We start from the raw sequence: 24,285 nt of genomic DNA, 5'->3' as shown, positions 1-24,285 counted from the left end.
CTTAAGGGATCAACCATGAAAAACAGGCCTTCCCAGTACAATAGCAATTAAACCTGAACCATTCTCAACTTCCATCAGCTTTACAAGGTGATGCCCCCAAACTGCTGTGAAGCACGTGACCAATGTTCACAGGATCAAGTCCATAGGAGGGCATGTTCAGAACAACCAGGAGACTGCAGAGGAAACTGGTAGAGGGTGGGGGTGACAGGGAGCATGTGTCAAGGTACCCAGGTCAGTTCTTTGGCAACAGTTGGAAGAAAACCTCAAGGCCAAGGATGTAAAACACATTAGGGTTGGAATTTTTACAGAATGTCAAAGACACAAAGAACTAACTCCAAGTACGCCAAAGAGCATTCAAGCACACCTGAGTCTAAGGGCTAGAATGCTCCAGCAGCAGCCACTAGGCTCCTCCCCGCCCCTCACGTCCACCTCACAGGCCCCACTCCAGCCAGCCCAGGTGGGCTCTCCTCTCCCATCTCTCTGGATTGCCAGGAGTCTTGATACACTACCTCAGTATAGCACGTCAGACAGCCTCCTATGCTAGCATTCCTGGCCTTCCAGGAGTGCTACTCAAGCAAAGGGACAAGGACAGACGCCCAGAGTTCAGTGATCAGTGACCCATCAGAGCTAGCACGCCCAGGGCCTGGGCCCTCACCTTGCAGCACTGTTCACTCCAGCCTGTGCACACAAAGCCCCACACGGGGGCAATCCTCAGCCTTCCTTTGCCTGCAACAACAGGTGAAGTTCATCTACGCACCACTGCCATGGGTCTAGTGACTGGCAGCCAGGTGAACCCCAGCCAGGTGTCTATGACCCCGCTCTTCCTCCCATATAAATGACATTAAAACAATAACCTTGAATTTGACTTAATTCATATACATCCACATGCATTAACCTTTCACTAATAACATTTCTGACAACGGCCCTCACAATCAAGACAGACCGGCACAGAACACACAGGAGAGGCTGGGGCAGTAGGTTTCAAAAACGCACTTTATTCCAATGTGAAATGAAGACGTGGTGGTTTAAAAACAAGAAAAAGTTCTCGATCAGCTGTGGGGATGCCTCGATTGCTAGCTCACGCCCACTCCCTTTGAAACAAGGTGTTTGGACAGACCATACCCATAAGCAGCTACCCCCAGGCAGAGGCCTCCCCTCTGAACAGCTCCCTCAAGCTCACAAGGGGGGCACTCCCGGCCCCCCGAGGGCTCCAACAGCAGGCACAGAAGCAGCACAGGCAGGCGGGAGAGGGAGCAGCCGGGGCCTGTGGGGGCCACCACCTTCCATGCTGTCCCCACCTGCCACACCCAGAGGTACTCTCTGTTGAAGGTGCTTGTGTGGCAAGAACGAGGTAGGGAGCTGGGCTCCACAAATGACAATCACTCCTGTACCTGGTAACTTACCCCCAGAATCCATGATTCAGGCCTGGTTCCCCCAGGCCCTTGCCCTACCCACTCCCCCACTGTGCGTTAGGCAGCTCAGGTTAAAATGGTGAGAAGGATACATTCAGACCACAGCCCCCAAGGTATCCCCGGCTAAGGAGCAGGGAGCAGGAGGCAGACAGGTGCAGTTTGGGCACAGGGGCCCCCCCACCCCAAGCACAGCCAGGCCAGACCCAACCACAACTAACAAAGCCACTGCAGCTCTCATCTTGCCACAGAGCTAAAGTGCACCCCAGCTCTTCAGCCCTGCAACAGGGCTGACTCCCCATCCCAGGACATAGGAAAGCTCCCCCTTTTTTTTGGCTTTAAACCTGGGCTGCAAGCCAGGTTGGGCCCAGGGGTAGTGGCAGCAGAAGCAGCAGCCATAATGTCAAACATACAAATGACCTGAGAAATTGCATCTGCACGTCACCCACTCGGACCTGACTCGGGCTATGTACAGGTTAGGAAGGACGGATCAAGACGCTAACGGGCATGGACACACTCACACACACCTGCTTGAGGATGGGGGCGCCTGAGGGGCACCTGCCCCCCAGCTGGGAACTGATGCCCACACACTCCATTCATGTGTCTTCAATTAGGCCTCTGTATCAATATATTCATTGAACCAGTGCAAAAACATCTCTCGGGGGGGCGGGCAGGCAGGCCAGGCCGGGGTCCCAGGAGGATGCTGGGGGTGGGGTTGGGGTTGGAAATGCGGAAGAAGAGGGACTTGCTTCCTCTCCCGATCTGCAGGGCGCGCCCCCCTCTCCTGGAGTCTGGATCATTGGGTAACAGGGCAACTGACTGACTGTCCATTTCTCTCTCTCTACCCCTGCAAGCTTGGGGAAGGAGGGTCCTTGGCCCCCTGGGGCTGGGAGGCTGCATCCTCTGAGGCCCCCGCTGGGTCAGGCTCGGTGGCCATGGGCTCTTCAGCCTTATCCCTGTTTTTGCTGGCTTCCTGGAGCTGGTGCCGCCGCGCCACCTCGGCTTTCAGATTCTCCAAGTCTTTTTGGCTGAGTAGAAGGATGGGGGTTGGTGTCAGAGCAGGCCTGGGCCCACTGTCACCTCACTGGCTTTGCTTAAACTTAAACACGGGACCAGACCAGGCTTTGTGCTTTGGTGAGATACATGCATGGAACAAGCGCTTTCTTCCCGGCTGAGAGCAGAAAGGCCCCTAACTGCTAGAGAAGTAAGAACTCCAAGCACTCGCCAGAGGCCTCAGTTAAGGCCCGGCCCCCCCTCAGCCTTTACACCCAGTCCAAACCTGCCGCCTCCTGTGCTGGTTCCCACAGATCACGCACAGAAAACGAGAGCTGAGAGGGTGGTCAGCACACGAAAGGGCCCCCATGAACTCCCTAACCGCTGGCTGACCAAACCTGTGTCCCACCCCGTGGGAGGGAGACAAGACTGGGGCGCTCATGAAGGCAACATTATTTCTAAGGGCCACACCAGAGCTCTGGGGGTTGGTTGCAAGTCACAGACCTACACTGGGATAGCAGGAAGTCAGAGAAAGAAGGAAGCCACTTTTCACATACTGATTTGGAAAAAGCGCCAAAATATATTAAGTGAAGGAAAAAACACCAATACCTATGCATGTTTGCTATAATTTTGTGTGTAAAAAAAAAAGGTAAAAAGAAAGATTATAGCCCTGGCTGGTGTGGCTCAGTGGACTGAGCACCGGCCTGCGAACCAAAGGGTCACTGGTTCGATTCCTAGTCAGGGCACATGCCTGGGTTGCAGGCCAGGTCCCCAGGAGGGGATCCGTGAAAGGCAACCACGCATTGATGTTTCTCTCCCAATCTTTAAGAAAAAAAAAAATTAGTTATTTATTCAATTATGCAGAGTATTTCCATAAGGATTCATCAGAAACGTCTCACCTGCGGCTATATTTCCCAGTTTTGAGCCATGTTAATATATTAAATGTTTTAAAAAACAAAAAACTAAGGGCCAACTTCCAACTGGGAGTGGGGGACAGGTGGAGGAGGGGCCTCACCTGAGCGGAATGAAGAGAATGCCGTTGATGACATTGAGCTGTTCCAAGACACTGGCCATGCTGGGGGCTGTGAACTGAGGGGTGGCAGGGAAGATGAGTCATAGTGTAGGGTCTGGGAGGTTAGGGTGGGGGCCCCCAGCTCCATCCCAGGCATACCTTAAGGGGTGGGATGTTGGCGCTGGGGCCGTTGCGGTAGATCTCGTTCATGGTGCGCTGCAGGGCCACAGCCTGCTGGGTCAGGCACTTGAGGTACTCGGAGCTCTCCTTGGTCTTCTCATGGTCCTCGCCCAGCTGCGGGGGGGGAGAGTGCGGCACAGGCAAGAAGGGATCAGGGCTGCCCAAGCACCAGGCCCAGGTGCAGCCCCCAGTCCCTGCCGAGGCTCACCTGGGTCTTGTAGATGGTGTAGCCTTCTTTCTCGTGCTGTAGGGCTGACCGGAACTCGGCTTTGCTCTCGTAGACCCGGGCGACAAGGTGATGGCTACAGGAAGTGTGGTGCAGGGGCAAAAGAAGGACATGAATAGGCCGGGGTAGTGGGGGCCTGATGGGGTGGGTATGCAGATCAATCTAGACCCTGCTCTAGAATCTACCCGAGGTACAACAAGCCCAGGACTCAGAGAAGGAATGGAAGGTGACAGAAATTTCCTCAGGAGTCAGACCAAAGACAGAGCACTGGGTCCCGTGCTCAATCCAAGTGCTTCCTGGGACCCTGTCCCTGTGGCCCTGGGTATTTGGGCCTAGGCCCCCCAGCCCCCTAGCCCAATGCAGCCTCACCTGAGGGCCACTTTGAGGGACTTGGGCCCGTGGTACTTGGTGCTGACAGCCAGCGCATTCTCCAGGAAGCGCAGCGAGAGGTCATACTCCATCACCCCATGCAGCACCAGCCCGATGTTGTTCTGGGGGCAGTCGGGAGGGCCCTGGTCAGCTCCCGCGCCCCTGGGGCTGAGGCTCGCCCCGCCACCCCTCCTCAGCACTCACGTCCAACAGTGCCATCTCAGGGTGGTCTTCCCCGAACACGAGCAGCATGAGGTAGCGAGCACGGTACAGCAGGCTCAGGGCGGTGGACAGCTGGCTGCTGGCAAAGCAGTACAGGGCCAGGTGCATCTGCAGGGGCAGCTGTGTCAGGCCAGGGCGGCCACGGGCCCACCCAGCTGTGCAGCCCCCACCCCAACAGCCACTCACATATTCCTGGATGGTGTTGGGGTGCTCGATGCCCATCACTCGCTCGCTCATCAGCACAGCCTTCTGCTGGTTACTGAGGGCCTGGAGAGGAGGGGGACTGTCATCCTGGGGTGGGTGCCTCCCTGCACCCCGCCTACCTGACTCTGGACCCTCCAGTCCCCACAGTAGCTTGGCCTCCGTCCCCTCTGGCTGCACCTCCTGTTTTTGCTATACACAAAGGCAGCAGAGAAGGGGTTCAGCAGAGTTCAGCTGTGTGTGCGCCCCACTGTGAGACTATTCTACCTTTTAAAACTGTGTCTGAAACCTTGTTTCCTCCAAACAAAATGATGTAAATACATGCATACAAATATAAAGCTAAAATTTAAAAAATGAAAACAAAAGAAACCCATACACAGACAAAAGACTCTGTGACTGCAGGTGACTGGGGAGCCTACTGCAGGCCTGAAACATGCAGCAGCCCCTGGAGCCCTGGGCCGACCAGCAGGCGGCAGACTGGCCAAGGACAACAGCAGGGGCGCCCCAAGCGGCTTCATGGAGCATCTCTGAGGTACGGGACACGGTGAGTCTCAGAACTTATCCCCCCCAGCGGCCCCGTGAAGGGAGGCCCAGCCTTCACCCCACTCCACAGGAGTCCCCCAGGACGTCACTACGTAGTGGTGGAGATGGGGGAGGCCCAGGAAGAACAAGGGACTCCTTGGACCCCTGGTCTCTGCCTGCTCCTCCATGTGCCCCCTGCCCCCCCTAACCCTGGGAAGCAGCCTCTCCAGCCCCTTGGAGACAGAGGCCCCGCTAGGAAGTGAGCCACAGGGGGTGAGAACGCAGCCCTGGCTCCCTCACTTGCCAGATCCCAATGCCAGGCCAGGCCCAAGACCTCTGCTGACACAGCCCCACGGGTGCTCAAGGCCCACCTCGGCATAGTCACCCATGATGTAGTGGAGACGGGCCAGGAGGCGCAGGCAGGCGCAGATCTCCACGTGCATGGCTCCGTACACGTTGTTGAACAGGTTCAGGGCCTCGTTGATGAGCTCGCAGCCCTCCTTCAGGAAGCCTGCAGGGCACCCCCAAGGGTGGCAAGGTCAGGGCCAGGCCAGGGAATCCCCCTCCCCCTGGTCACACCTGGCCACGCACCCTGCTGTACTTTGGCCTGTCCGCTCTGGAAAAAGTGGAAGGCGTCCGAGGCCTTGGGGTTGACGTGCTTGACCACGGGGAAGATGTTGAGCACGTCCTCCTCAGTGAAGGCGGGTTTGTGGCGGCTGTCGAAGCTGTACTCCTTTAGCAGGACCTGGGGGACACAGCCAACACCCACATACCCACAGGCTGCCTCAGACCCAGGCTCCAATGGCCAGAACCTCCCGACCTGCCACCACGTATGGAGAGACAGCGCCCAATACCAGCCCCGTGGACCTTATGGGAGCCTGGGCACAGGAGGTACAGGCCACCCCGTGCCTACCTGAATCCCGGTTTTGAGGGAGATCTCCCGCAGCAGCGTGATCTTCTGCAGGCCATACATCTCCACAGCCTGGTCCACAGACTCACTGGGGAGAGGTAGCAGGTGGGCCTCAGCGGCCCCCCTCCCATCTCTCCCTCTTCTCAACAGCTGCCCCTCCACCTGAGCAGGGTCCAGGTGCCCTCTGGGCTACCTGCACACTCTAGCCAGCACCTAACAGCCCTCATCCCCCCCTCCCCCTGTGAGCTCCACCACAGGTTCCCCCATCCCCTGCTCCTGCCTGCCCCATGGGCTGTTGGAGGTCCCCAGTGCCTGCCATGCCCCTCACATACCACTCAAGGCTGAAGTCAAAGTAGTTCTTGGCCTCCTGACAGATGTTCTTCCACAGCTCCTGGGGGGTCATGACAGCCCAGGCAGTGTTATCTGCTGCCCCTGGAGGCCGGTTTCTCCTCCTCCTGTTCCTCTTCTTAGAGATCAGCTCATCGGCAGGCAGGTGGGCCACAGGGTTGGGGTAGGAGCTCAGGAAGCAGTTCAGGAAGTGACTGATGGCAGCTGAGAGCCCCGAGAGCTCAACTCCCTGTGAGGGAGGTTTGGACCCAAGTCATGAGGGCCCCTGGGCCCCGACCCAGGGCTCTGCCCCGGGCCCCCACACTACCCCTTGGGGGAGGAGACAGTGCTACCTGCAAGTACGTCTTGAAGATGTGCTTAGCAGAGCGGGTGATGAGCTCTCCGATGCCAATTTTCTACAATGATTGAAAGAGGGAAGTCGTGGTGAGCCCAGGCCGAGCCCAGGCCCCACCGTCCACAGCCCACCTTGAGCACCACTCACGTAGATGTGGTCCAGCTGGTCTCGCGCCGGGCTCCGAAGCACCAGGTCCAGCACCTTGCCCAGGTAGCGCATGTTGATGCCACGCTGGCGCATCACCTCAGACAGTGTGGCCCCGTCCATGGGCAGCACCACGTGGTCCGTGCAGTCCTTCACCTGCAGGCTGCAGCAGATCAGGGCCCCACCCAGGCCCTCTGCCTCCTCTTACCCTGGGTCTCCCTTGGGGAGCTCACACTACCATGAGGTCCACCCAAGGGGAAGCGGGGGATGAAGACCCCAGCTCCCAGTCAGGAAGAGAGAAGGAGACAAAGCAGCAGCAAGGACATGACAATTGTCTCCCAACCTTCCACACAAGCTAAGGAAACTGGGGGACTGCCAGGTGCACTTGACGGGGAAGCAGGGACGAGGGCACCCCATAGGCGATGAACCAAGAGAGACCAACAAGCAGCACAGGCTGCCCTCGGACCAGGAGGGAAGGAGCAGAGCTGACTGCCCCTTGGGCGGCCTGGCGGCCAGCATGGCAGGCTCGGCTCCAAGGGCGGAGACAAGTGTACCACCTGATCATGGAGCTACCTTAGTAGGGAGCAAGCACCTCGGCACTCACAAGGTTTACATATAAAGCTTGTGAGGGTGCAGAGGACAGAACCTCTCCCCATTCCTCTCAGATGCCCCCCTGCACCTCTCTCACACGGGCTCAGAGGACCAGCGCCCAGCCGCCAGCCCACATGGAGGGCACAAGAGAGCAGAGCCTATATCTGCAGCCTTCCTTGGTCTCTCCAGGTCAGTGGTTCCTCTGTACAACCAGGAAAAGTATCCTGCCCCACCCGCCTTGCAAGTCAGCAGGTCTAAGGAAGTCACTCCTGTGAAGGTCCCACAAGCCTCCAAGGTTGAGCCTATACCAGTGCCCTCTGTGCAGCCCCCTTGCTGCAACCCCGCCCCTGTGGCCCTGTCCTCACCAAGCCAGGGATTTGGCAGGAGAGCAGGAAGGCAGCGGCATCTTTCAGCAGCTGCTTCTGGTCCCGCACTTCCTCCTGGCAGGACTCAGGAAAGCGAACGCCTGTGGGAGGGAGAGTAGAGGCTTGAGCCAGGTGAAGGGAGGTGGAGACAGCAAGACAGACGGCATTGCTCAGGTGGGGGACCAGGCCCACCAGCATCGAGGATCCCACAGTGCTCTGCCCGCCCTCCTCCACCACCTGCCTGGTGAGAAGATGTCAGGGTTGAAGCGAACATCAAAAGCCGTACTGCTGATGGAGCCCACTGCCTTGCATGCATTGCGAATCACCTCCCGGCTCCGTGGGTCTGCTGTGGAGATAGGACCCGCTGGGAGGCAGCCCATTCCACCACTGGTGGGCCCACTGTCCGAAGCCTCCCTCAAGCTCCTTGCCAAGATTTCTGTCTGCCTCTTTTTGACTGGGTCTTGAGCCACCAGTGGCAACCACCAGCTGCCAAGACAGACAGGCCTAGGGCTCCCCCAGCACCCACAACAGCCGCACCTGTCCCGTCATCTGAGGCGATGGTCTCTGCCAGCTCCTTCACCTTGGCCAGGCCACTGGCACTGCTGCCCTCCTCTTCACTTCCTGCCTCGGGTCCCAGAGGGTCTTCAGACTTGGACTCCAAAGAGAGTGGACTGCCGTTTTCCAGTGAGGTGGGGGTTTCCACCTTGCTGGCTTTCTGCTGCATCAGCTGCAGGGCGGCCAACTTCATGAAGAGGAGATACCTAGAGTGCAGTAGACAGGACAGAGACAGGGACAAGAAAGGGCTGGCAGCAGCCTCGCTGGCCTTCCTGCTGGCTACAGGGCCCAGAGCCCAGCCCTAGGCTCCTGACTGGCTGGGGTTAACAAACGTTGGGGCTGGACACCCTGACAGCACAGGCCACATCCTGCCCCATATGCAAGCATCAGCGCCTATGTGCATGTGCCAGCTCAGCACCTCTACCAGGGGCAGCAGGTCCCAGCAAAAAGCAAGATCTCAGATGGGAAGAGGACAACTGGGGTGAGGTGTGGGTCAGGGAGTGGCTCACCAAGCAGGCCAGGGCTCTCAAAATTGACAGGAACCCAATGGTATGGTGAGAGGGAAAACTATTCATGGGGTGGGACATTTGATGTACCTGATCCTTAAGCACTAAATGCCAACTGCCTCGACGCCCCCTGTTCCCTCTCCCAGTCCCCGGCACCAGGACCTTCAAAAACACCCTCACAGATTTCCACACGCTCCATAGGGGGGCAGCATCACTTCAGCTGAGAGCCACTGGTCTGAGCCCGGTGCAGGCGTGGGCAGGGCCAGAGCTGAGTCTGTAATGCCTGTGGCCAGGGCCAGCTCTTCTCCACTCCCCAAAGCCACTCCCTCAGGATCAGGCCCAGAAGCCTTTTGGCAGGGCCAGTCCGGCCATGCTCCTCACCTGTGCTCCACGAAGGCGTCCACCAACTCCTGGCGCAGGCAGCACAGTTTGTGCCGGTGGTTGCGGGGGAAGCCGGCCCGGGTGCACTCCTCGGGCAGCTGCTCACCAGGCACAGGCAGGAAATTGAGGTCAGGCGGGAAGGTGCGCAGCAGGTCGAGGATGTAGTGGCGCCCGTCGTTGCCGATGATGCCTTTGCACTCCACAGAGGAGCAGAGCTCCACCTCCTCATCACGGTCATTGAGCACCCAGTGCCTCAGGATCTTGAGGGGCCGGCTCGTGCGCTCCAGCAGCTCCAGGTATCGCGGGTGCGACACCACTGTCTTGCCAAAGTCGATGGAGCCATAGATGACACTCTGCTCCTGGTCCCGCTCCAGGATGCCGGGGATGATGGACTGGGCCGTGACACGGTAGCCGCGGTAATCCACCACCACTGTTCCCAGTGTGTACAGCCCCTCCACATCCACTGCATTGTACGTGCGCACACCATTCAGGTCATTGGCAGGTGCCACGTAGGCCGCCACATCCCCGCCGAAGTCCTTGTAGTGGTCGCGGACATCGAAGCCCAGGCTGAAGAAGATGTTGTTCCAGATGAACATCTGCATCTTGGTCTCCTCACTAGGGTTGATAGCCATCACGTTGCCATCGATGACCGCCATGGCGCCCCGTGTGGCCGCTGCAGTGAAGTCACTGTGCACCTGCAGGGGAAGGGCCAAGGCTGGGAGGGCCAGAGAGGCCCCATCTGCGAGCACGCCAGCTTTCCTCCCACGTGGCCCGGCTCGCCCACGTGGCAGAGACAAGCAGGCTACCTTGGGGGCTGAGGGCTCTAGCATCAGTTTCCTTACATTTGGAAAAGGGCAAAAAAAGAAAGCTTTTTTTTTTTTTTTTTTTAACTTATCACTTGGAGGAAAGAGAGCTTAGCTGACTAACAAGTAGTGGAAGGGCTGGAATGGGTGTGGGACCCACCACTTCCGTGCCGGGTGGACCCGGACAAGCCAACCCTTGGACCCGTTTTCTCGTCAGTGGAGTAGCAAAAACAGAGGCGCCGACTCCGACCTTTACAAGGTGCTGAGGGAGCTCAGGGCAGGGCCTGTGAACCCTGCACAGCCCCCCGGCAAAGCCGGCACCAGAGCACGTAGATTCACTCTCACCGTTATCATCTCTGGGCTGTAAGACTTTAAACTTAACTTTTGTTTTTCGAAAGCACTATCTTCCCCTCAGGTCTCTTATCTTAGGAAAAGTACTAACAACATCACAGTTGGGGATTTGTGCCCAGGTGAGGACCTGATGGCAGTCAGTGGAGGGCAGAAAGCTGGAATGGACCTTGTCACCTGCCCACACTGGAGGCAGGTCCCCCTCCTGCCCATGGACCCCAGGCTCCGAGAGGCCAGAAAAAGGAGTCGGGGGCCAGCAGAACACACCGCAGGGCACCCTGTCAGCCTGCCCTGCTTTCTCACCTGTCCACCAGAAAACCAGCAATGGTGGCAGGTGGGTCTGAGGCTGCCAGTCAGGCACCAGGGGACAGGGGTACCTTAAATATGGCTCTTTCTCGAAGCAGCCGCTCCGGCAGGTTCTTGCGGGGCAGTTCCCTCGTGGTCTGCAGCTCCTCATTCCAGTCCCGGGTCTGCAAAGGGACCAGGGAGGGAGACACTGGCTCAGCCCATGCCCCACAACCTGCTCTGGGCAGCCCCGTCCTCCTCTTCCCCACAGAGTGCCCCATAGGCTCTCGAGTGAAAAAGACAGATGAGCAGATGGAGCTTCCAGGGACACACACAGAAACCGACCTGGAACCCACCAGGGGAGAAGAAGGGAGATGACCAGAGAGGACAAAGCCAGGCTGCAAGCACCTGTCCAGGAATGTGCTCCTCGTAGCCCAGCCTGGAGGTATAGGCATCCTCGGCACGCACACAGTCCATGGCATGCTCTGCCTGGGGGGCCGTCCAACTGTACACCTGGAATGGGGTGGCAATCCTCTCGAACGGGTGGCGCTGGACCCTATGACAAGCAAAGGAGGGGAGATGGGGCAGCCCGCCCAGCTCAGAACCCTGCCCTGGGCCCTTCTTCTCTGAGCTCCCCCAACCAGCTCCAGTGTCTCCCTGCCTTGAGACCTGCTGCTGGTGGGTCCCACAAAGCGTGAGGGCAGCTCTCCTAGAACTGCTATCTCGGGGCCTGGCTGACAGCTAGTTCCCTGAGGGAGGCTCTGGGGTGTTGGGCACAGATTCTTAGGGCAGAAAAGCTCGAGTTCAGCCCTGGTTGCTGTGGCTCAGTGGAGTGAGCACTGGCCTGCGAACCAAAAGGTCGCCTGTTAGATTCCTGGTCAAAGCACGTGCCTGGGTTGCGGGCCAGGTCCCCAGTTGGGGGTGTGCAAGAGGCAACCAATAGAAGTATATCTCTCAGACATCAATGTTTCCCTCCCTCTCTTTCACCTTCCCTTCTCCTCTTTAAAAATAAATAGATAGAATATTTAAAAAAAAGAAATGCTAGAGTTCAGGCTGGCTGGTTCACCCCATCTCCTGGTGGCACGTGAGACAAGGGGCACAGAGGAGGCAGAGGTGCTACCTTTTCTTCTGCAGTGCAGCGAAGTTTTTTTTGAAAGTCGGGCTGATCTGGTTGAGCAGCTCCACCAGGGAATGGCTGAGGAAGCGGGGGCTGGCGGGCTTGGGGTTGAAGTGGTACGCTGTAGACCTGCAGAGAGGGTGGTTACTGGGAGGGCGCCCCAAGGGGCTGCCCACAGACCTGGAAAGGGCTCACACAAGGACTCACTGGTTCAGGTAAAAGCCCCGCGTGGACGCCGTGATGCTGACTTGCCGGTCCTCGGCTGTGATCACAAACAGGTACATGAGGTCCCCGTGCATCTTGCGGTTCCCAGGGGGCGGGTTCCAGCCACTCATGGTGAGCACTTTCAGGCACTGCAAGGGCTGCAGGAATGGCCCAGCATGAGTGGGTCAGGCCTCCTGTTACAGCGGTTCCAACCCCACTGGAGACCTATTCCCAGCTTTACTCTGGAATCCCACCTTCCAGTCGCGGTTCTGGGGCTGCAGGGGACACAATGGCCGCTCCCGGCTCCCTGGCAGGATGTACTCAGGTGGCGTGCAGTCAATGGGGTCCATCTCCAAGCCCTTCTTCCGCTTCCCGCTGTCTGAGGGACCCGAGGCTGGTGGTCAGCACAGGGCCACCGAGGGGCCCTCCGTTCCCCCAGTAAATTGGCCCCAGGATGCATGCCTCTGGTCCCACCCCCTGCAGACAAGACAGCCAGGCCCTCAGCGCTTTCGCCGGCCCCTGGCTAACTCTCTCCTGGCCCTTCTGCCCAGCCCTGGCCCCAATTTTTCCTTCACCTCCCAGGTCGCCATCGGTAAAGACACTGAGGAAGGACAAGGAGTTGCAGTCCACCCCGTTGAAGGCATCGGACGGGTCCAGGCTCTTGAGCAAGTCTCGGACGTGGCGCACGTGGATTCGGGCCTCGCGTACCGTGTATGGCTCTGGCGGGAGGGAGTTGGCGGCAGAGTGTTGCCAGGGCTCTGCTCCCTGCAACCACCCACCCGGCATAGAGAAGTCTAGCACAGTACTACCACGGGGGTCTGGATTTTTCCATTGTAGGTTTCCATTTACAAATCCCATTATAGACACAAGAGCTGGAGTTCTGGTTCTAACACACACACCTGCCTGTTGGTCAGCAGGGACCTTTGTTCGCAAAGTACCTTTTGCCAAAAGGCACAAGAAATGCCCGTGGAAGTGCACACAGGCCTCAGGAGCTCACACGTCCCTGCTCTGTTCACAAGTGTTGTCACGGGTGAGCAGGCCTGCAGGACTGCACGCTCCAGGCAGCCCGAGGACCTGCCTACCGGACTGGACCGAATGACAACGCTGGCCCCCCAGGGTGTGTTTTGTGAAATGTTAACGAGGGCTCTGGTGGCAGAGGAGAGAGGTTCCACGATCAACCCATTTTGGACAGAGTTAGGTCACATTTTTTCCACATATCCTCTTAATAAGCAGACACATCTGAAACCTTTGAGCCACTTCTCCCCAGGAGACCCAAGTTCACAGGTTTTGCTTTGCAACCAAACCAGCCTTACCACGCCAGCTGATCACTCCACACTGGGCCTGACCTCCCTGCTCAAGGGTTGTGAAAGTTTAACTTCCTTAAGAGATATAGCTTTTTCTCTACAGAATTTCACTGGACTAATGCCAAGCCCTTGCTTGGTATTGTCTGTTTTAATCAACCCTGATATTTAACCCACAAAGGGGAAAGGTGCGCAGGGGACAGCCTGAGAAGCAGAACTGTGCTCCCATGCCGCCTCTACAAGTCTGCCACCACCCGAGCCTCCACGGGCTCATCACTGGCCAGCCGGGGTGGGTGGCGTGCCGCCTGGCCCTGCCTCTCTGTGCCCTCCCTTGGCTGACAGCCCAACTTCAAGACGAACCTTCCACCACGCGTAGTACTGAGCCCTCCTGCAGCCCCTCAACGCTGCGCAGCTCGGAAAAGTGGTCCAGCATGTTGCCATCCAGGTGCAGTGAGAAGCAGGTGCGATGACACGTGTCTTCACGGTCCATGAGCACTTGGTGGATCTCCTGTACCATCTCCTGGGGGGACACCTGCCAGAGAGAAGGCCCCGACCACCCTGGTGAGGACATACTTTCCCCAGCCCAAAGTACGTGGGTCGTTAGAATCGATGCCCCAAGTAATCAGTTTCCCACTTTCTGGCTTTTCAGTTCTAGGCCCTGTCCACACACACAAGCCCATCTGCAGCTGTGTGCACGTGCAAGGTACACACATGTCTGCAGGGCAAAGTCTGGCCCTGTTATCCTCAGGCTTAAACTATGAGCCAGACCTGAGCACAGCAGCAGGAGACATAACAATGGTGGAAAGAAAACAGCAATCTTGCCTTCTCCCTTGCCCAATGTCAAGGTCCCCAGGGCACAAATGGCCTCCCCACTTCAAGAAGGGTTACTCTGGGACCAAGCCTGTGGGTACAGAGGACACAGGAAAGCATTGTCTGGTTCCCCTATGAGTTGCCAGTCTGCATGACCTCTGGGTGAGCTCTCCTCTCCCAATACCACTCTCCTCTCAGGCAAATGGTAGCAACGCAGGCAGAGAGATGTGACTTCTCTGAGTACAGAGCAGAGGGCTGGGAGCCCTGGGACCCCAACACCACCAGCCACTACCATACATCTCCAACAGGGCTGGCAATCCTTGCTGCCAGCTGTCCGATAGCATTGGGACAATGGCTTGAACCTGGATCCCCACACCCACCAGGCTGGCTGAGTGACACTGGGCAAGGTAAAGGTAGGCTTCCAGCCTGTGACGGGAGGGCCAGGGCGAGCAAGGGCAAAGCTTGGCTTTCCACCCTCATCCTCCCAAAGCAGCCTGGCCCCTGGACCCCGCACCTCTCTTCCATCTCACCTGTAGGGAGAAGGGCTCAATCCCTGGGGCCAGGATCTTCACAGAAAAGCCCGTGTCCTGAATGACAATGACTTCCTGTCCAGTGGTCTCCTCTCCCGGCTCCGCCTCATCCAGCCCATTTTCCCGCGGCGGTTCGGTGGGCCCCTCTTCCTTCTTCAGGCGCTCTGGGCAGTCCCCATTCAGCAGCATGACTGTAGGCAGCTCTGTGGGCAACAAGGAAGGGACTCAGTGAGATGGGCCTAGTTGGTCAGGTGGGGCATCCACCTCACCCACCAGGGTGGGCACATGCCCTGTAGGATGGTGCCTGCCTGTTCCCCAGACCCTGCAGTCCAGCCTCAGCCTGGGCACACAGCTTCCACTGCAGGCCACTGCCAGAAGCCTTCCACATCCCGGGCCCGCCCATCCCCCTCGCCCCTCGGTCTACCAGTCTGGCTTTCAGCTGAGCCCGGCGTCCAAACCACTCTCCACAGGGTCACCAAAGCCTCCTTTTTTAAAAATGTTTTAAAAAACCCATGATTTTTTTTCATTGCTTTTAAAGAGATAGGAAAGGAGAGCGAAAAACATAATAAATGCAAGAGAAAAGCATAAATTAGTTGCCTTGTTTATGTGCCTGGACTGGGGATCAAACCCACAACCTGGGTATGTGCCCTGACTGGGAATCAACCCCACAACCCCTGAGTTACAGGACAATGCTCCAACCAACTGAGCCACACCAGCCAGGGCACCAAAGCCACTCTGAGGGCCCAACCCAAGGATCTTCCTTAACATGTCTAGCATCTCAGCAGCATCCCTCCCAGCATCACCAAAGACTCATGTTGTCAGCATGGAATTCACCCCAATCTAGCCACCCAACATAAACTCCACTGGTCATGGGACTGGGGCTCTGTGGCCACGGCTCCGGTACAGGCCACTTACCCTAGTTCAAGAGCACTACTCAGAACCTTTTAATACTCCCCACTGCTCACAAGGTCCAAGCTTCTTAGGCCAACACCCTTCAGCACCAACCTTAAGTCCATCTCAGCTCCTACCAGCTCTCCCTGACAAGGAGTAGTAACACCAACCTACTCCGAAGCCCAAGAACAGGCCACACGTCTTCCTTTCCATCTGTGCTTTTGTTTATTCTGCCCGATATCACATTCCATCCAGAAACTTCTATTCATTCAACAAGACCTAAGCAAAATAAACTCTCCTCTCTAAAGAATTACTGCCTCCCGGTGTCCCCAAAGTCAGGCTCGCCCCCTCGGAGCACCTGTTCTGCCATACTCTGGGTGGCGTTCACAACAGTGCTCTATCTTCCTCCTCCCTTCTCGCCCAGACACAATAGAAAGGCACTAAGTTAATGAATTAATTACTGTAAACATGTCGTTAAGTCCAATATTTGTGAAAAGCACCCAACTCACATGCTGTGGAGAGGCGGGGAAGAGGTGACAAAACCTTCCAACCACACCCAGGCACTCAGGGGGACAAAGGAGAGCCTTGCCACCTGGGGAGAGGGGACTTCCCCGCAGAAGCCCTCCGGCAAAACTCAGGCTGCCTGGATGCTCACTCGGCCCACGGAGCCTTCCCACCCAGCCTGCCTGGCAGCCAGACTGGCCCCTTGCATGCCTGGCAGCTCGGGACAGGTCAGCTCACCCAGCTCTGCTCTGGATTCGGCTCATCCCGTCCTGAACCTACCTCCTCTTCCTCACCCAGCTGTTAGCAGTGGGGCTGGGGTGCACTTCCCCAGAGCTGCATGGGCCCTATGCAGACCCACGGAAACATGGAGCAGGGCCCTTGGGAAAACAGATAAGCCCAGCACAGAAGGGCAAGCCAGGGAGGCTACTCCCTCTTCCCTGGGTCCCCTTAACACAGTGATAAACAGGACTGCTAGGAACTCAGATACAGTCCTCTCCTCCTTCCTCCAAATTAGGATATATGAGGCCTAGAAAAGTTCAGAGCCCTGTCCAAGGTCAAGAGACAAGAATGAACCCTGGATTCCTACACCACCATGCCACCACACTGCCCTCCACCCTGGCCACCATGAACCTTCAGTGACCATCACCACCCCAGTCCCTTTCCCCAGCACATCTCTCCAAACCAGAAATAAAACTCCCGAGAACCACAAGGATGCACAAGGACTGCTCCTTCCAGGGCGTGCACAGCACAGCCAGACCCAGATCCCTAGCAAGTGAGCAGCCAGACCAAGGGGAGAACTTGGACGACTCTGATGAAGCAGACAGGGGCAGGAGGGCAGGGAGAAGGGCGGTGATTGGTCCCTTTCAAAAGGCAGAAAGAGGGATGGCAGAAGATATGGGGCACTTCCCCCAACTGGGTTTCTGAGAAATGCCTTGTAGGCTGGCAAGACCCTGGGATGAGAAGAGACACAGGAAAGGGCCCCCACCCAATACAGAGCAGCAGCTCTGAAGTCTGAGACCCCACAAGTGGGAAATCAGGGACCTGACCTAGACAGGCAGCTGCACTCGCTGAGTGTGGGCCGGGGGTGGGGGGACAGGGAGGAGGGCAGGGAAGACAAGGCAAGGGTGGCCACAACTCCCACTCTCCCTTCTGCAGCCCAGGGGGCCTGCCCAGAAGGCACCTGGCACCCGGTTCCTACCCCAGATTTCAAAAGAATGTGGCTGGTTCCCAGGGGCTCCACTTCCCTGGACAGTGAGACCTAGCCCTCCTCCTTCCTCTAAGGGACCCTAAAAGTCTCCCTACCACTGCATTAAGACCAAGTGATCTCCCTACAAGAGGCGGGCCACCTGGCTCACTGCCCCCGCAGCCCACCTGGTATGGTCAGCAGCTGACCTCTCCTGGGCTCTGGAGTCTCTTGACCGCCATTGCAGCAAAGCAACTGGCTCTCCGGCTCAGGCCCGGCGCTGTCTGTGTCCCTCATTCCGGCCTCTGCCACTACCCTTGCCCCCATGCAGCTGGTCGGCCCAGGGCTGGAGCTCTGGCTGGCTTCGGGTTTCAGTGGGGCCAGGCCTGCTGGGGCGGCCACGGGAAGGGCACACTCCCCCTGCCTTGAATCCTGCTCAAGGTCGGCCAGAAGGACAGCTGTGGGCCAGGAGGCCCTTGCGGCTCCATGACCCCAGGTAGACTTGCTACCAGCACTCAGACCTGCCTCCCTGTGCCCCCCAGAAAGGGGGTCACTACTGACAAAGCTATTAGGGGGGCAGGAGAACCCAGAGTTTGGGGTACCTGGGCCCCTGAAGATCGAGGGCCCTGGGGACTGGCTGGCAGAGGCAGGGCCCAGCAAGGGGGTCCTCTCCTCAGCCCCAATCCCAGCAGGGGTGGGCAGGACCGCTTCAGCCAGCTGCCGGCAACAGCTGGTGCAGACCCAGACCCAGGCCATGAGGTGGCCACCCCTGTCTACCAGTTGCAGACGCTGAGCACCGTCTGCCTCCTGGGTCAAGGGGCTGGCTGGGGCCTCTTCATGCTGTCCCCTGCAGGTGACCCTTCCTGAGAAGTCACTGGTTCTGGTGGGAGGAGGGATGGGCTCCCAGTCTCCCAGAGAACAACTGCACCCGTGCCCCAGGCCTCCAGCTCCACCAAGAAGCTGGCAGGCTCTGCCTTCCCTTCCCAGCAGCCCCTGCTCTGCCAGGAGAACACCAAGTCTCTCCCCCGGGAGGGAAGCAGAGCTGGCAGCAAGAAGCCAAAGGCTGTTCAGCTGTGAAGAACAAACATGTGGAGAAAGAACATGCCCAGCCTCGCCAGGGCGCCTTCCCAGGGCCTCTGACTTGTTGCCACGGCCCAGCCAGGGCTGCTCCGGCATCCACACTAGCCAGGGTGGAGGCAGGGAGCCAGGCTCACTCCAGCCTCCTCCCCTCCAGTCCAGTCCTGTCCCAGGTGGTCCTGATGGCCCCGCACGGGCCAGGCCCTCAGCCTCTCCACAGCACCCACCAAGGGTTCAACCTGCATACACCAGAAGTGGTGCTAAGAGCCAGGCCCTGGCAGAGCCCTTCTTATCCTACCCTCCTTCCCAAACACACCCTAGCCCTCCGGAGAAGGGAGTGGGGCAGGCGATGGTGGGGACAGTCACCTCCATTCAGGGCACCACAAAGCTAACGCTCACTCCAGGCCCAGCCCACAGCCGTTTGCTCCATCAGCTCGGCCAGCCCATCTCACTCGATGAAACTGAGGTTCCAGATAGCTAGTAAGCAAGCTGTCCAAGGTCACAGAGGCAACGGGCAGCCAAATCAAGTCAAAAACAAAAAGCAAAACAAAACAAAACAACCCCCAGGTCTGTGAGATGCCCAAGCTTCGGCATCTGAGAGCAACTCCCCCAGGCTGTGGCACCCACAGGGACACCCTTCCTAGGCTCCAGGACTAGGCCTGGGAGGCAAATCTCTCCCCAGCTATAAGATCTCCCCACAAGCCTCTACACCCCTGGGCCAGCACCCCCTCTTCTCATCACAGGGAGCATTCCTGAGTATATGGGCATTAGGGAAAGAGAAAAAGTGGTTTTCTGCAGAATGGGAAGGGGTCACCCAAACAGCACTGAGTACATACATCCCTAGTCTTGACTGGCTAGATCAGAATGGAGAGATAAGCCACAGCCCTGCCCTGGCCTGGGAGCACAGGGACCCCATGAACAGCAGAACGGAGGGGGCAGAAAAGAAACTAGGCCATCTCAGGTGGCCTCTGTGTGCCTTCCCCAGCCTGGCATGGCCTCACTCGGTAGACTGTGCCAGGTCAGGGCCAGGCCCCGCCCCAGCCACGGCCTCCTAGCACGTGAGGCTCCAGCAGGAAGTAAGGCCCCAAAAGACACATCACCCATCCCAGGAGTCCTGGGCTTCAAGGGAAAGAGGTGAGGGCAGGTGAGCAGCCTATGGAAGACCCCAAGGATATGGACACTTCTCTTTCCTCCTTCCAGTTCCCCCAGGCCAGAAGCAGGTCTGCAGGGCCCGGGCCAAGGCTCCTCAAGTTGCTTTACTCTGACCTACCAAGAGAAGAGCTGTGAGATCCTGTCAGGGAGCCCCTTTGAGCCCCCAGGCTCCTCTTCAGTCTTCCAGCCCCTTCTCAGCTCTGGGCCCCAACTCCAAGGAGCCCTCCCCTAAAGCAGAAGAAACTAGACACACCAACTGCAAACTTGAAAAACCTGCCTGTTCTCTTAACCCCTAAAAGCAGCTTTATTCCCAAGAAGGTAAGTGACCTTTGCTTCCCCCCACAAAGGGCCCTGATCACCTCCTCAAGAGGATGGGGGAGCCTTCCAGAGCTGGGTCCTGAAGTCAGAAGCCTGGGTAAGAGTCTGTGGTGGGTCTCCATTAATACCCCCCCCCCCCTTCTCCGAATAGTCAGGCGGGCTGGAATTCAAGTCCTACCTCTCTAAACTAGCTTCCCAGAAACGTAAGGAAGTCAATCAGTGCTCCACCAATAGTACGCTCCCAGTTTCCCCAAAACAAACAGCTGTGCCTTTCCCCGAAAGCAGGTTGCCCCAGACAGAGCTTCTCAGCATGTAGCTGAGGAGGGGTCTCACTCAGACCCCCAGAGGAACACTCCAATAGACTCCCCCTCCTCAGCCCTCACATCAGTGTATGATCCCAGCCAATGTGTCTGTCCCAGCTTCTTCCGGGATACACAGGGCAGCCTTGGCATACTGGCCTTGGGCTGGAGATCCAAATGCTCTCAACAGCCAAATTACCATGTGACCTTGGGCAAGTCGCTTCATCTCTTCAGGTCTCTTTGCTAGAGGGGAAGTCAGCCAGCCCCTCTTATCTGCCCCTCCATTCAGAGCCACCTGAGGGCAAAGCCTGCAAGGTTGGCATCATCATCAACCGTCCTTCAGCCCAAACTCTGCCTTGTCCAGGCAATCAGCAAAACTGCCACCATACCCATCCCCTACTACAAGGTAAACTGGCTGTGACAGGTGGCAGGGTCAGAGAGCCTACCTGACACTGTTCACATCCCAACTCACCACCAGAGGTTGGGCAGGGAAACGAAAACGACTCATCCTGCTGAGGAGAGTTGGGGGGAAGTGGGAAACACAAGTAGTTCTGCTCTCCACTCGGGGAAGAAAAGCACCACGGACAATGCCTGAGGCTCTGAGGAAGCTGTGGAGCTGACAACTGACAGGCTGGGCAGGAACTTCAGCCTCAAAGCTGGACTCCGAGACATGATGGAAGGGAACAGAAGGCTCAGGAGAAGTGGAGAGAAGCAGGCCCCACCAGAGAAACCGGCAGCCACTCCCAAAGCCAGGGCCACACAGTCCCCATGGGAGAGAGCTGGGAGCTCCACGCCACACTGCCGACCTTTGCCTTAAAAACTGACGCTGTGAACTGACTCTCTTTTCGCAATAAGGCGGGTTAATGATCAAGTTCTGGCACAAACACCTCTTCCTGCCAAGGAGTTTGGCTTTGGCCCCACACACAGGCAGACCCCTAACCTGGAAGAGATCGGAGCCTGAAGACCTAGGGTTAAAGCCTTAACTCTGAGAAGGTACCAGAGAAACCCCCTGACAAAACTCATCCTAACTAGCGCTCTTCTCACAAACCAAGCCTGGGAGGTCCTAAGTGGAGCCTCGCTTGCAGGGCTGCAGTCGAGCACAGCAACACTTGGGACCCTGACGTGAAGGAGCAAGTGTCAGTGACCCCAGCCCAGAGGGCTCTCCAGGACTCGGGCAGAGAGGGGGTGGGGCCGCCGATTCTATCCATCTACGGCAGCGGCGCACCCCGAAACCGCGTGTGCACGCACGTGTCCCCGCGATCTGGCGCGCGTGTGCCTGCCGCCGCTGCCCTTCCCGGGACCCCACGTGCGAAGCCCCGGCCGGCTGCAGCCGGGGGCGACAGTGAAGGTGACCTTCAGGGCGGGGGCGGCCCGGTGGAAGGCCCAGCGAGATATAATCCACACCGGTGCGGAGAAAAGGCGGCGGTCCCCGTGGAACCCCGACCCAGCTCCCCCCGCTCGGCTCGGTCCAGCCTACACCGCCTGACTCCCGGCTGGTCCCGGCCCCACTCACCGGCTGAGCCCGGCCGCCCCTTGCCACCAGCCTGTGAGCTAGGTTCCCGGGCGCTGTCGGCCGGGGCGGCCGCCGGCAACTCGTCCGTTTTGATGACCATGGCGGCGGGATCCGGCGTCCGGCTCAACTGTCGGTGCCGCCCGCCGCGCCACTAACCCAAGTGCCCTGCTCTCCGCGGCCGCTGCGGGAAGGACGGAGTCACCGGCCCACGTGGTGCGCGCTGTAACCTTTGACCCCACCGCCGCTCCCCCGCCCCGCCTCCGCGCCCGACCCGGTCCACGGCGGCCCGCGAGGGACAAAACGCGTGGAGCTTGTTTGGTCCGCCACCAATGCTGTGACTCTCCCCGAATGTCTTAAAGGGAACGTACACTGATTCAGAGGAGAGGCTTCAGGCCTCCTGGTGGAAGGGCGGGGCTTCAAAGAGAAGTCCCGGGAGTTCCCTCCCAGTAGGGCGGGCACCTTGACCTTGAGTGAAGACTCTCCTGACACTGCCTTTGCCAACCGTCCCCTCCCCCAATGGTCCTCTGCTTCCAATTGCAAAACCGCCAAGTGACCACGCGGTCTCTAATCTGCGATGTTAGCGTGACCCTCATCGCCTTCCTCTCCAAATTTGCCCTTTCCTGCCGAAGCGGTGGGGCTGGGATGCTTGGCTTTTTAAGAAGAGGGTGGAGGGCAGCCAAGGGTTTGGTCACTAGAGGCAGGGGTAGAGAGTGGCAAATGGTGTTGAAGTGTTAGAAATGGACCACTAAACTTTGTCCTGAGCCACAACGAGCTTCTTCCTGCCAGCAACCTCGACAGCCCCACCAGGTGATTTCTCATTTTCAGACTGGTACAGTCACCCCATTTTACAGTGGAGGAAGCAGAGACCAAGGTGGCACAGAGAGCAAGAAGTACAGCTTGGTCCAACCAAATCCACAGCCTGGACACTAACAGTGGTTCATATTTTCAGATGTTTGAGGCTTGGTGGGGACTAAGATGTGAGGTCAAAGAATGCTGCCTAGTGACATTTACCTGGTCTTGCCAGTGAACTGACGCATTCCAGAAGCAGAGAGTGGGGAGTGTCTTCTATGCACAGGCCCAGGAAGCCATTGGGAAGCACTTAAAGCATATTCCTGACATTTTCCAGGATCTAATGGGAATTGGGGAGCTGAAGCTGCAGAGGTGGGCTGGGACAGGCCCTAGGGCTTCATAAAAATTGCAAAGAAACGTGGACTTTGTCCTGCAGTACAGGTGGTGGGAAGGGGAGTTGGTGAAAAGCTTTGAACATTTAAGCAGGAGGAAGAGAAGGGAGAAATGCTCTGGTTGCTTGCTGTGTGGTGTGTAAGGCAGACTGGGCTCCACTATCAAGAGATAAGTTAGGACTATTTCACAAGAAGCCTGGAAATAAGAGCAAGACCAGACTGCTGGGTGTACATAAGAGGCAGGCAGCCAGGGTAGTGCACAAACCTAATGCTGGATTTGATTGGAAATTTGCATCCTGCAACCTTTTCTCTTTTTGTAAACCTAAGCAAGTCTCTTGATTTTCACCCCGCTGAAAGGCACTTCCTCTGTCATATAAAAACCCCTAGCTGCCTAGCCTCACTTAGCTATCAGGAAGAGATGATGGTAGCACTCGGAAGAGCTCAGTGCTACAGGAAGATCAGAGATAAACTGGATCCAGTCCCTGCCAGGAAAAGTTTCAGTCTGGTGGATGCAGTGAGATGCGCACAGCAACTTCGTGTACAAGGCTGCAGAATAAACGCCTTTAGAGAAGGTTCTGATGAATGCAGAGGAGGCAGTCGGGGAGGGCTTTTTAGAAGACGCTGCTCTGAACTGAGCTTTGAAGGGTAAAAAGGATTCTAATGAGCAAGTCAGTGGAATCATATGAGCAGACACAGAAGGAAGGACACTAGGAACTTGTTCACTCATTTAGTTATTTCTTTTTTTTAACATTTTAATTTTACTTACACTTTTGTAGTAAATTCACATGGGTCAAACTTCATGAAGTATAAAATGTGCTATTTCTTGCCTGCCCCAGCCACCTAGTTTCCCTTCCCGAATCAACAAGTTTATCAAGTTTTTAATATTCTTATAGAAAGATTCTTTGCATATAAAAGTGTATGTGTATGGCCCTGGCTGGGCAGCTTGGTTGGTTAGAGCATTGTCCCAATATTCCAAGGTTGCAGGTTCCATCCCTGGTCAGGGCACATTCAGGAATCAACCAGTGAATGCATAAAGGAGTGAAACAACAAATTGATGTTTCTCTCTCTCTTTCTCTCCTTTCCCCTTCCTCTCTCTCTTTCAAATCAATAAGAAGAGTGTATTTTTATGTGTGTGTGTGTGTGTGTGTGTGTGTGTGTACATACATTTATATATATCCCTTGAGTTATACTATGGTAACATACTGTACCTGCGCTTCTTCACCCTGATTTGTTTTGTGAAAAATTTTTTTTATTGATTTTAGAGAGAAAGAAAAAGAGAGAGAGAGAAACCTTAATTTGTTGTCCACTTATTTATGTATTCATTGATTGATTTTTGTATGTGCCTTGACTGGGGATTGAACCTGCAACATTAGCATATGGGGATGATGCTCTAACCAATTCAGCTACCTGGCCAGGAATCTACCCTGATTTTTTTTAATTTAATATATTCTGGAGATTGTTCCATTATCAGTACACAAAGAGCTTTCTCATTCCATTTTAG

At 56.9% G+C, this 24,285-nt stretch overlaps 1 protein-coding gene across 4 annotated transcripts; it reads right to left on the bottom strand.

The window, feature by feature from the left end:
* Window positions 1–975: 975 nt before the first annotated feature.
* On the bottom strand, window positions 976–21,826 carry CLUH (clustered mitochondria homolog). Of its 4 annotated transcripts, none has more exons than XM_045836272.1 (26): window positions 21,604–21,826; window positions 14,667–14,869; window positions 13,687–13,858; window positions 12,601–12,744; window positions 12,280–12,404; window positions 12,029–12,183; window positions 11,825–11,950; window positions 11,113–11,260; window positions 10,797–10,889; window positions 9,269–9,963; window positions 8,364–8,587; window positions 8,068–8,172; window positions 7,827–7,927; window positions 6,874–7,026; window positions 6,725–6,787; window positions 6,377–6,621; window positions 6,048–6,132; window positions 5,726–5,879; window positions 5,506–5,645; window positions 4,598–4,678; window positions 4,394–4,519; window positions 4,190–4,311; window positions 3,803–3,896; window positions 3,574–3,708; window positions 3,418–3,491; window positions 976–2,437 (listed from the first exon to the last, which is right to left on the bottom strand). In XM_045836272.1, exons 1-26 carry the CDS (start codon window positions 21,701–21,703, stop codon window positions 2,251–2,253), a joined length of 4,050 nt encoding a protein of 1,349 aa, XP_045692228.1. In that variant the 5' UTR covers window positions 21,704–21,826; the 3' UTR covers window positions 976–2,250. The 4 variants fall into 4 exon arrangements, with proteins under 4 accessions (XP_045692228.1, XP_045692229.1, XP_045692226.1 ...); XM_045836273.1 differs by having other exon boundaries at window positions 8,068–8,169; XM_045836270.1 differs by lacking the exon at window positions 21,604–21,826 and adding an exon at window positions 17,433–17,787 and having other exon boundaries at window positions 8,068–8,169.
* Window positions 21,827–24,285: the final 2,459 nt, after the last annotated feature.

The sequence above is a fragment of the Phyllostomus hastatus genome, unplaced genomic scaffold (assembly GCF_019186645.2).
Source record: "Phyllostomus hastatus isolate PE091 unplaced genomic scaffold, TTU_PhHast_1.1 phas_contig_210, whole genome shotgun sequence".
NCBI classification, from domain to species: Eukaryota; Metazoa; Chordata; class Mammalia; order Chiroptera; family Phyllostomidae; genus Phyllostomus; species Phyllostomus hastatus.
The sequence above is the reverse complement of the archived record's forward strand: the minus strand, read 5'-3'. Positions and strand labels throughout refer to the sequence as shown.

Bases quoted from the DNA above. Each gene is read 5' to 3' on its own strand.
- CLUH (XM_045836269.1), bottom strand. From the start codon at position 17,571: ATGGGGGCAAGGGTAGTGGCAGAGGCCGGAATGAGGGACACAGACAGC. The intron at 5,646-5,725 runs GTGCGTGGCCAG...GGTGCCCTGCAG, and splicing joins ACAGGCCAAAGTACAGCAGG to GCTTCCTGAAGGAGGGCTGC. The intron at 4,679-5,505 runs GTGGGCCTTGAG...CCTCCTCTCCAG, and splicing joins TCATGGGTGACTATGCCGAG to GCCCTCAGTAACCAGCAGAA.